This window comes from Mandrillus leucophaeus, unplaced genomic scaffold (assembly GCF_000951045.1).
Source record: "Mandrillus leucophaeus isolate KB7577 unplaced genomic scaffold, Mleu.le_1.0 Scaffold341, whole genome shotgun sequence".
Lineage (NCBI taxonomy): Eukaryota > Metazoa > Chordata > Mammalia > Primates > Cercopithecidae > Mandrillus > Mandrillus leucophaeus.
In genome coordinates, this window is record NW_012103599.1 from 791721 (window position 1) to 804184 (window position 12464).

Genomic DNA, 12464 nt, shown 5'->3' on the forward strand with positions numbered 1-12464 from the left:
ACCACTGTACACTCACACCACTGCCTCACACTGTGCATTGTATACTCACACCACTGCACACTCACACTGCTGCCTCACACTGCACACTCACACCATTCACATCACTGCATGCCCACACTACTGCCTCACACTGTAAACTGCACACTCACACCACTGCAAGGGACTAAAGTCACCCTGGCAGAGTTAACGTCTTAAACAGAAGGGAAATCTTTACATGACAATGAAAAATTAGAGTACCAAGAGCTGGTCCGTGGTGGTCCCAGTTTCTGGCAGATGCTGGCTCAGTGCTTGGCATGCATTAAGAAATTCTTCTGAGGGTTTATATCTAAAGAAAACAAATACATATACACACATATTTACATAATCATTCTTCATGTTGATAAACAAGACTTTCACTCTCCTCCTTTTTCACATCTCAGCAGCTCAAAAATCCAACCTGGGCAACTGCCCTAGGAGGGGGCGTGCTTCAGAAATCCAGAGTGACCACGGTGTGTGCCGATGTGACTTGGCTTCTGAACACTTCTGAAGATGAGCCAAGTGTGTTGCCCATTTAATCCTGCTTTTGTCAGGGTCTGGGGCCGATAACCAAAGCATTTAGGTAGGGGGTTGTGGTAGGGGGTGGTGGACAGGCCCAACTGCATTTCCTGGCGTGCTGGGAAGGGGAGGGCTGTCTTTCTGACTTTGGACCACATATTTTCTGCCTGGGAGGCTGGAAAAAAAAAATCAAAGAATCCAATCCATACCAGAAAATTTCTTCGGGTTATTCTTCCATGGAGGACAGCATAAGTACTAACAGAGTCAGTAATATGAGACTCGTTGAAGCTGGGGTGTCCACAGTGACAAGCACTCTTCCCGTATTAGTCTGAAGGAAGGCTCAGCACCAAGAGGCCTCAGGTGAGGCTTAAAGACACTGGACACAAATAAGCCGACTCACTTGGCCTGTCCTCATCTTGCTGCCATGTTGGAGCAGCCCTGACGTGGGTGACAATCGGCTCCCGTTCACTGTTCACCACTCCTCCGGCAGCCAGGCTGGAGATGGTCATAGTGATGATAATGGTAAAAACCGTCTTGTTTCTACCATTTACTGAGAGCCTAGTATGTGGGAGGTGCTGTGCCAAGCATTTACTTGCTATTTCTCATGTAGTTCTCAATCAAACCTATCAAGTTGCTATTATGCACATTTGACAGATGAGGAAACTGAGGCAACCACAGCTCAAGGACTTTGCCTAAAGTAACATCGTGGCAGAGGCAGGAATGGAGTCCAGGTATGCCTGACTCCAAAGGCAATGCCTTTCTTTTCCTCCCATATGACCTCCCATCACTTTACTTCTATTATTTTTTCTTAAAAAATTAAATATTATAATTAAAATAGAGACAGAGTCTCACTCTGTTGCCCAGGCTAGTCTCGAACTCCTAACCTCAAGGGATCCTCCCACCTCAGCTTCCCAAAGTGCTGGGATTACAGCTGTGAGCCATGGTGCCTGGCTGCTCCCATCACTTTAAAAGACACATCACTGGCCAGGCACTTGTAGCTCACACCTGTAATCCCAGCACTTTGGGAGGCTGAAGCGGGTGGATCACAAGGTCAGGCATTCAAGATCAGCCTGGCCAACATAGTGAAACCCCATTTCTACTAAAAAATACAAAAAAAAAGCTGGGCATGGTAGTGGGCGCCTGTAGTCCCAGCTACTGGGGAGGCTAAAGCAGCAGAATCACTTGAACCCGGGAGGCAGAGGTTGCAGTGAGCCGAGATTGTGCCACTTCACTCCAGCCCGGGTGACAGTGCAAGACTCTGTCTCAAAAAAAAAAAAAAAAAAAAGACACGTCACTTTAAAAGCCAGCATGGTCAACAGGACAGGCAGAAAAGCTTATGGGTAACAGTCAGAAGGACTGGGGCTGGGGTCCCTGCTCTGCTGGCTGCATTCCTGCATTTCCCTAAGTCTCTGTTTCCACATCTGTACAGTGTAGTGGTCACAATAACTTCTACCCTGCAGGACTGTTGAAAGGATACTTGTAAAGTCCTTCACAGTTTCAGCGCTAGGTAAATGTTGACTTTATACGTAGACACCGGCTGTGACAGTACTTTCCACGAAAGCAGGAGCTATATATCTGCCTCATTTAATAAGTGCACAGTGTGGGCATGAAACAGAGACTTAAACAACACTGGCGAATGGATGGGTACATGAATGAACAAATCGCATGAGTGGGTGGATATATGCCCTTGCCCTTTTTCAGAGGAACAAGTGCCCACATTTGTGTCCATTTGCTCACCTCTCAGCCTTGGACTGGGGGACTTCTTCCCCAGCCCCACTTTCCTGGGCAGCATGGCAGGTGCCCTCGGGGATGCCCTGCCCAGCCTCGCAGGTGAGGTGGGCGTCTTTGACATGCCTGTGGTCTGGGCCATCACACTTCTTCTCAGCCTCACTGTCAGACAAGTCCTCTGGGGAGCTGTCCTCACCGCTGGTCTCCTCACTCGAGGTGGTCTCATACCTGGGGTAGGAAACAAAGGTCACTCGTCCTGTCTTTCCTGCCCAGTGCCCATGTCAACACCAGTGAGAGCTGGGTGGGCCTCAGGTCACACTCCGCAGCTTGCTAACCTCCTCCCCGACTCTCTACACCTGCCGGCAGGGTGACAGGCTCCCAGGAATCTTAGTGTCGGAAAGACTGCAGTCTTTCTGACTGCATGGTGCAGGGAGGCTATTTGGGGAGACTCAATTAACTGTGCTCATTGTCAAAATAATTAACTTTGCTCATTGCAGCAAACCCACCAGTAGCCTGTCCCCTCATCGGTTGATGCATTTGGTGACCCAGACAGGCCATCACAACATTTCTCATGAAAGCATTTGCTTGTGGAATCCTAATGTTAGGTCCGGAGAGGGGCCCAACTCCAGGCAAACATCCCCACCTCCACCCTGAGTTCACCAAGTTGCCTGCAAATCTTCACATCTCTGGGTGAGAGCGAGTCCTCCCTTCAGCCTGCGCCAGCCCAGCTTGCACGTGGCAAGGCATGAACTCCTCCACACCTACATCCAGCGCTCCGTGGGATACCCCAACACAACATCTGCCTGTCTTCGCTGCAACCTGTTTGAACTACTGCTTGGAGCAAAAAGAGGGAGAGCACAGGCCACTTGACTCATGGCCCTCTTTCCTGGTAGTGACCCTTATGTTCAATTATAAGTGACTCTGTTGAGTTGGCAGACCAGAGGCCAGAGGCCATGGAGGAAAGTCCTGGAAGATTTATTGACTCCTCTACTGATATTCAACAGGAGATCCCTGATGGAGAATGCTGGTGGTAAGATGATTTCAGGTTCTTGGGCCACTGGACACAGCCACAGGGACTGGTGGCCATGGCTTCCACTGAACCCCCTAAGGACCCTTCTCTGAATGGTGGCCTCTACATAAAACCCCTGTGCTCAATGGATTTGCAAACCCAGTCTGCTCCCTGGTATGCTTATATTCTGTCTCGCTTAAACCCTAGATATTTCTTCCTCTATTATGCAGGAACAACCTTTCACGTTTGTGATTAACAGAGTGGAGGGCATATTACATTTCCCAAACAGTACTCATCTTGGAACTGCTTCCATAAAAACTTTGCCTGGAACTTCACTTATTCATTCAACAGGAATTTATTGAGCACCTACTATGTGCCGGGGCAGTTCTAAATCCTATACCAAAGTCCCTGCCTGCCCTAGTGGAGCTTATATTCTAGTAGGGAGAGTCAGAAAATGAACATGTAAAGAAATATTACATTCAGGTGGTGACAAAAAATGAATAAAATAAAAAAAAGAGCCATGGGATAGAAGGATAAGAGGAGTGGCTACTTTAATTAGAGCGGAAGTTCCTAACATTAGTGGTACATTAGAATCATTTGAGGATGTTTAGAATTCCCAGGATGTGGACTGCACCCAGACTGATTAAACCAGAGTGTTCAGGGAAAGGACCCAGACACTGGGATGTTTTAAAAGCTCCCCTGGTGTTTCCAGCGTGCAACCAAGGCTGAGAATCACTGCACTGGAGTAACAAATGCTGAGGGAATGTCCAGGAGAGGAGGCCTTTAGCAGGGCAACGGCAAGTGCCAGGGCCCTGAGATGGGCCTGAGCTCAGCCCATTGGAGGGAGGGAAGGAACGGCAGTGGCAGGGACTAAGGCTGAGCAGAGCCATGATTTGCTTCTTCCAGGTTTGGATGCAGAGTGGGGACCACTGGGGGTGTTTAAGCTGGGGAGAGACATGACCTACACGAGGCTTTGAGATTAGGCTGATTCTCCTTTTCTGTACATGAACTGTGAAAGCACACAATCCCGTGTCAGATGTTAGTGGAAGTGGGAACAGCAACTCGCCTGTGATACCCAGTTTATCATTTCTTTTTCTTTTCTTTTTCCTTTTTTTTTTTTTTTTTTTTTTGAGACTGAGTCTTGCTCTGTCGCCCAGGATGGAATGCAGTGGCACAATCTTGGCAACTCACTGCAACCTCTGCCTCCTGGATTCAAGCGACTCGCCTGCCTCAGCCTCCTGAGTAGCTGGGACTACCAGATGTGTGCCCCCACGCCCAGCTAATTTTGTATTTTTGGTAGAGATGGGGTTTCACCAAGTTGGTCAGGCTGATCTTGAAATCCTGGCCTCAGGTGATCTGTCCACCTCAGCCTCCCAAAGCGCTGGGATTACAGGCATGAGCCACAGCACCCAGCCCCAGTTCATCATTTCTGACGTTTCCCCTTGTTGACGTTTAATGTCTTCCCTTCTGGTGTGACTCAAATTAGCAGGGATCCTGAGCTCTCTGGGCAGCCTTCAGGGTTTGGGCTTCCTCGCCTAACAGAACTTATCTCAGCACATCAGCATTTCATTTTTACTTCTGTTATCTGTGAGCTAAAGGCAGGCACCTTTATTTATTTGACTTTTCAATCTCCACGACCGAGCGCACTGTTGGCATTTAGTAAGTGTTTGTTGAACATTCAATTCTCTAGAATATGTAAGGTTTTGTTCATGTTCTAAGTCAATAGTCTAGTTGTTTATCTTCATCCCCAAACACTTGGGCTTGGCTTGCAGGAAGTTAAAGGAAGAAAAAAATTAAATGGACGAAATTTGAAGTTCCATGAATTAACAAAGTTTGTTACTAGTTTCAGTTTTATGGTTCAAGTTAAATGCCTTCCTCTAAGGGCCCGTATACCCCCAAAACTCCCAGAAGCCACCTGGAGTCCTGGCCCTGGGGAAGACCAAAGCCAAGACATATTAAAAGCAGAGGTTCCAACAGACCACCACAGCTGGCAGGAAGCCAAACACATGCAAACCCGAGATGGAGTTTTAAAGGGCCATTGAAATTAATTCCCTTGAAGAGGAATGAAAACCAGATGCCTCCCCCTAGGAAAAGAGAGTGTGAAGGACAATAGCAGGAGAGGTAGCAAGAAAGGCAGTCTGAGCTTCACAAGCGATGCTTACCCACCGTTAACCCCAACAAACTGAAGGTTCTTTTTGGTTCCATTACCTCCTGCACGGAAGCCATAGTCTTTCTTTTTCATTATGGATTTAAGGCTGGTCAACGGGGAGATCTCTAGGCAGACACAACATCACAGGTTAGAATGATCTTGGGGACGCATGGCAATGTAGCAAAACCAGGATATTACTTTGAGGGGACAAGGGTTGCCGGTGTGTGGAGAGGTAAGGGAAGGACAGGGAACCAGATCATGTAAATCAATGTTTTGGAGATCTCTTGGGGGAGCCTTGCTTTCTGCTCAATGTTGGGAGAACTGTCTCTGTTAACGATGCCCCTCTAGGTGTGGATGAAGAACAATGTGGCGTAGGTGCCATTGCTGTCCCTGTCTTACGGCTGGGAAATCTGAGGCCCACACTTGCTCAGTGAATGGCAGTGCAGGAGAAGAACTTAGGCCTCTGGACTCATGGTCCAGCACCCACTTCTGTTCAAGGGCATCTCAGTGGTCCTTCCTGGCTCACAAATGCATGTTGACACTAGGGTTGCGGGAGTGGTGATGACACCGTGCTCACAGTAGACACACAAGCAAGGACACAGATCTTGCATTGTGCTCAACAGGACAGGAGGCGGTTCCCAACCGGCAAGGCTAGAACTAGCACCGAAACAATGAGAAAGCAGCCAAATCGTGATTTGTGGCAGGAAGCAGACTTGCATGCTGCCCAGTAAAGCAAAATGTGGTTCCACTTTACCCAACAGTGAAGAGGGTTTGATCTGTTACAAGAGGAAGTGCTGCTCAGCCGAAGGGCCCAGTTCCATATGTGAGCAGCACTCAATCTCCTGCCCCTGTACACACACAAGCACGTACACACACACATGCACGCAGAGAAAATATTCAGTGAACTATACCAGATATCAATATAATGTTCCTCCAAAACCAGGCTATAGAAAACCTCTACTGTGCAAGAACCAGAGAGGAACACAGGAATGCAAAAGCCCAGGAAGAGGTTTGGAGTCCACTCAGCAGGGCCATTCTTGGCCCCAGACACTGCCTTTGCACAATGCAAATGACAACAGCCCCCTCTGGGTGGATGCGGTGCTGCAGTGCAAGGCATGGCAAATGGAGTGTGGGCTGGCTTTCAACTTTCATTTGCCCTCCCTGGCTGCCATCTTTGTGCCCTGTGCTATCCATACAGCTGTAGGCAGTGGCCTCACAGTCAGACCCAACCTTAGAGCAAAGGCAAGAGTAGAGGTCCCGAGCCTCCACTGTCACACACATCAGTTTTTATTCCACTGGGTTCCTGGAAGTACTAAAATCTTTTTTTCTTTTTTTCTTGCTTTTTTTTTTTTTTTTTTTTGAGATGGAGTCTCGCTCTGTCACCCAGGCTGCAGTGTGATCTCGGCTCACTGCAACCTTTGCCTCCCAGGTTCAAGCGATTCTCCTGCCTCAGCCTTCCAAGTAGCTGGGATTACAGGTGCCCACCACCATGCCTGGCTAATTTCTGTATTTTTGGTAGAGATGGGGTTTCGCCATGTTGACCAGGCTGGTCTTGAACTCCTGATCTCAGGTGATCTGCCCACCTCGGCCTCCCAAAATGCTGGGATTACAGGCCTGAGCCACTGCTCCCAGCTGCTAAAATCTTTTTAAAAACACATTAATATAATGAAAACCTTGTTCCCTCTGCCTCATCATGTGAAGGAGAAAGGGCTCCCTGTCTCAGGCCCCTGTATGGACGGTATTTACCCATCGGCGGGGAGGAGGAGGAGGCCGACGGCTCCTTGGGTGGGGGAGCCTGGGCTGAGTAGGCTGACAGCAGCAGGTTGAGGGAGCTCAGCAGCTGGCTCTGGATGCTGCTGAGCTTGGAGGCCGGCTGCTTGATGGCGCTGGCCAGCTCTGGGTACCCGTGCTCCAGGCAGCTCCACTGCTCCTGCAGGAGCTCCTGGATCTTCTTCACGTACTGCCCAATAGTGGCATCCGTTGGCGAGCTCGGTGGCCTTCCCGGGCGCTCCTTCCCTGGGAGATCGGAATTGGCCTCCTCTCTCCCTGCTGGGGGAGTCTTTCTGTCGCTGGCCCACGGAAAGCCTCCTGCTTCCCTGGTTCCTCCCTGAGGGCCTCCTTCCTGTTCAGTGTCTGCTTCTTCAATCCTGAGTTTAGTGGAGAGGAAGCTATGTACAGAGGGGGTAAGGACTTGCTCAGGTCCCTGTGGCAGTGACAGCTGGGGCACATGTTCTGCTGGGCTCTGATCCCCTTGTTTGTGACCATCTGGCCCCCATAGGAGGCCATTTTCCTCTCCTCGGTGCCCCCAGCTTTCAGACTCCATGCTGCCTAGAAGGTTGACCTCAATGCCCTTGTCACACGACTCCCTGGTCAAGAGTCCGTGGACAGGGTCAGTGTTCACCATGGCGTCCGTCTGGCCCTGAGTGTCTTTGGTGTTCTCTTGGTGAAGCTGTCCTTCCAGTTGGGCTACAGTGAACTCCAGCTCTCGAATTCTTTGCTCCCTAGCCTTGATTTCCTCTTCCTGCTGCTGGAGGGCAGCTCTGACCTGCACCAGTTCCTCGGTTCTTCCAGACAACTCTCCCTCCAGGGCCGAGACCTGCTGTTTCAGGCTGGAGATGCTGCCTGGATCCACCCTGGCAAGGCCCAGGCTTTCCTCCGTCACTCTGATGCCAATGCTTCTCACGTCCACCTCTACAGGTGGCGGGGGCGGAATCTCACTGATGTTGAGCTCGATTTCTTCCAGGAGGAGCTCATTCTCAGGGATGGGTGATGGCAGAGGAGGAGGGCTTGGTGTGGGGGAGCCAGGGCTGAACACCACCTCTGCTCTTCTGGCTTTGTGTTCGTCTTCCTTGTCCTCTAGAACTACAAGCACATTCTGGAATGAGGAAGGAGGGCCTGGGAGAGGGAGGTGATTTGGAGCCTTCACCGTGCCCTCTGGAGGCTCAGCTCCCTCCTGGACCAGCTCCGGAATCCGAGTTGATGCTTGTGGGCTGGAGCTGTGGAAACCTGCCAAGCCTTCTGCAGGGCCAAAGGTGCCATCGCAGACGCTGCCTTCACCCTGAAGGGGAGGGAGGGCAGGAGGGGCAGGAGGCCCCAGGCTGAGACCTGGCTCCTCAGAAGCCCTGCTGTGCAGCAGCGTGGCAGGCATGCTGGATGCTCTCAATAGCTGGGGCCGTCCACTCCCAAGGGTGACCTCGGCATCCTCTGCTTCAGCAGCTTCCAACTGCCTGGTGGCCTCTGCCAACAGGGCCCTCCTGTGGTAGCTCACCTCACTCGCGCTGGTTGAGGCCTGGGAGGCATTACCAAGCGGCAGTGACTGGGTTTGCTCCTGTGTCCCAAGCGATGCCTTCCTTGGCACCACTGGGGACCAGTTTTGGGGCGGTGGGGCCGTGGGGGGGCGAGCCCCACTGTCAGGAAGGCTGAAGTTTCGGGGCAGAGTGCTAAACTTGGCCTGCTTGGACCTTCTGTGGATAGGAATCCTTTTGATGGTGTTTCCCTTCTCGATGTCATCCACATACTTGAGGAAGTCCAGGTCTAAATGAAAGCCATATGGGGTCTCCACAGAGTAAGGGTGCCTCTTCGGAGGGTCTTTCTCTTCATCCCCCTGACAGGACTGGTCTTTGGCTGGGAGACATAAGACAAGTTAAAAAAAAAAGCAAAAAAAAAAAGCACAAAGTTAATTAAGCATTACAGGGCGATGAGGCCTAATATCTCTGATTTTAACTTAACACTATCACATGAGACTTCTCCTAAATGTTATAGCCTCTAAATTATGCCGAGATGCTCAGTCTTTTTGGCTGTATTGGGAAATCATCTTATTAAATCAATGTGTACTTAGCCAATGTCTGCAAGGAAACGGGGAGGGAATGGTTTCCAGTTTGCCGTACATCATCTGGATTACTACTGGGGAATCTGCCTGCAGACCAGCAAAACAAAATGGTCTTGAACTGCTTTTGTGGGTTTGAATCATATAATTGCTAAACGGAAGTGCCCAGGAATTTGCCAAATCAGGGTACTAATTGGCAATTCGGATATGGAAGATTTTGAAGGATAAGATACACAAGTAGCTCAGCAGTAAAAAAGAAATCTGCAAAAGAAACCAAACCCTAACTTGCATGACTCAAATTGGTAGGAGTAAATCTTGCTAAAGCCGGAGGTATTAATGAGTTATGCCTTTTACATTATTTAAACTTGTGCAGATGCCTGCGCCTCAGGTATGCACAGATCAGAGAGAACTGGAACAAGTAATCATGCACGGCCTACGCTCTTTGCATCTGAAAATTGCCTAGTGCTTAACAAACACGAAATTCACTTTCATAAACCCATGCCAAGTAAGAAAACACCTAGTTTGGTCAGGAACTCAGTGAAGAGAGGAAGGAAGGAAGGAAGGAAGGGAGGGAGGGAGGGAGGGGGAGAGGGAGGGACGCAGGGAGGAAGGAAGGAGAAGGGGAAGGGGAAGGGGAAGAGGAAGGGGAAGGGGAAAGGGAAGGGGAAGGGAAGAAGAGAAAAAGAAAGAAACTGCATTTTTCACACACTGGATAAAATGTGGTAAAAGGGCCAATTAATGTCAAAAGGGACATTGGTATCCATCCTCCAAGAAGAATGGGACTTGACTTTCCAGGGCAACCCATACGCTGGGGGGCCATCATGATGAGGAAGTTCTCCATTACACCAAGGTTCCAGGATCTCCTTGCAGCATCCACCTGTTGACCGCAACAGAGGACGCTGGAAACAAGCCGGTCCTTCAACTATCTGCATCCATAGGGGCCTGTTGCCAAGCAACTTCTTCTTCAGGTTAAATAGTCTTTGTTTCTTCGATGTTCCTCATGTGACATGCTTAATTACCTCTGTGACATTCTGCTAAACAGTCTCTGAAAATATTGAGCTCAGGAGAGAACATTAGTGGAGAGTACAGAGGTTCAGAATACAGATTCTGGAGCCTGGTCTAGATCTCTGCTGTATGACCTTGGAGAAGTTACTTAGCCTTCCTATGTCTCATCATCTGTAAAGTGGGAATAATAACAGGTAAAATAAGATTATTGTGAGGACAGTTGGGTGCGGTGGCTCACGCCTGTAATCTCAGCTCCTTGGAAGGCCAAGGTGGGTGGATCACTTGAGGTCAGGAGTTTGAGACCAGCCTGGCCAACATGGTGAAACCCCATCTCTACTAAAAATAGAAAAAGTTAGCTGGGCGTGGTGGCAGGTGCCTCTAATCCCAGCTACTCAGGAGGCTGAGGCAGGTGAATCGCTTGAACCCGGGAGGCGAAGGTTGCAGTGAGCCGAGATTGCACCATTGTACTCCAGCTTAGGCAACAATAGCAAAATTCTATCTCAAAAAAAAAAAGATTATTGTGAGGACTAATTAATAATAAAGTACTTGGGACGATGCCTCACACATGATAAACATTCAGTTTATCTTTGTGGAATCCCAAAATATAGACAATGGAAGCCCCATAATGGAAACTGACTTATGTGACTCACTGCTGGTCTCCACAAACATGTTGTGACTGGTTGATTGCTTGGTTTTAAGGGTAGTAGGCCCTAGGTTAAAATTATAAAATAGCTGTGATTCAATTCACTTACCTCAACCACCCATTTATTGAGCACCTATGTGCTAAGCTAGATCATAAGGACACCAAGATGAACCAGGTTCAGCCTCTGCCTTCAAAGGATTTATGGTGAGGCAGGAGAGACACGAACACACACAATGCAGTGAGATAAGGAGAGTAAGAGATGCATGCTCATGGTACAGGCTTCTTCCCTGACTTATTTTTCTAGTTTCTGCGAATTATTTTTTTTTTGGACTTGGAGACCAATTTTTCCTAGGTAGGAGAGGGAGGCCTTTACACAAAAGTGACGTACAACTGGGTGATAAATGAATAAATAGGGACTTGCCAGGAGAACAAGGGAGTAAAAGACATTGTAGCAATTTATCTTCAAGATGACCACCACCAATTCCTACCCCGTTTGGACAAGCAAGCTAATTTTATATTTAAAGGTAGAGTCTACCTTTCCAGGCCTTTGAATCTGGGCTGGCCTGTGACTGCTTTAACCAAAAGAATATGGCTGATGCTCAGAGATCTTGAAGGCTAGGTCATAAGAAGCCCCATAGCTTCCACCTGGCTCTCTTAGAATGCACACTCATTGGGAAGCCAGCTGCCATGTAAGAAGTCCACCTTCCCCGAGACTGCCATGTTTCGAGGAAGCTCAAACAGCCCCACAGAAAGGTCAAGTGGAGAGAGGTAAGGAAATGCCCAGCCAGCCCCAAGCAGTTCCAGTCATCCTAGCCCAGATGCCACGCATGAGTAAAAAAGTCTTCAGCCATCATCTAACTTCAACTACAGGAGGGACCCCAAGTGAGAATCACTGAACTGAGCCTGTGCTAATAATAAATTACTGTATTAAGCCACCAAGTTTTGGGATGACTTGTTATGCAGCAATAGATAGCCAAGACAGAAAATCTAGCTCTCCACAGAGAATGTGCAAAGGGATGGAGGGTGAAATCACACAGTATTTCAAAGTTCTATAAATGCAGCTGATATGGCCAGTACTTAAAACGTGGTAGAGAAAGATAAAATTGGAAAGGACAGCAACAGCCAGATCATGGAGCAACTTGTATGCACGTAAACAAGTTTTGACTTTACGCTTTAGGTGATGGGAATCACCAAAGGGTTTTAAACAAGGGGGTGACTTGGTTGAATGTGATTTCAAAAAGAGCATCTTGCCAAGGATTAACAGAAAGGCAAACCAGAGGCCCCAAGATCAGCTGGGAGGCTGCTGACATGATTAAGGTGAGAGGAGTTCAAGGTAATGGAGGGAAAGGGACAGGTTTAAAAAAGTTGCAAATGGTGGTATTTCCTGGGGCACATTTTCCTTCCTTCCTCCCTCCCTCCCTCCCTCTTTCTTTCTTTCCCTCCCTCTTTCTTTCCCTCTTTCTTTCTCTTTCTTCCTTCCTTCCTTCCTTCCTTCCTTCCTTCCTTCCTTCCTTCCTTCCTTCCTTCCTTCCTTCCTTTCCTCCCTTCCTCCCTCCCTCCCTCCCTCTCT

At 48.9% G+C, this 12464-nt stretch overlaps 1 protein-coding gene across 1 annotated transcript in view; it reads right to left on the reverse strand.

Annotated features, from left to right (window-relative positions):
- The window catches only part of KANK4 (KN motif and ankyrin repeat domains 4), a 116066-nt gene that overhangs the window by 44848 nt on the left and 58754 nt on the right, over window positions 1–12464 (reverse strand). Inside the window, exons 3-6 of the mRNA XM_011988930.1 lie at window positions 7167–9044; window positions 5434–5545; window positions 2272–2490; window positions 238–325 (exon numbers count right to left, since the gene is read on the reverse strand). Coding sequence (XP_011844320.1) covers window positions 238–325; window positions 2272–2490; window positions 5434–5545; window positions 7167–9044 — 2297 coding nt within the window. The remainder of the gene's footprint in view (window positions 1–237; window positions 326–2271; window positions 2491–5433; window positions 5546–7166; window positions 9045–12464) is intronic.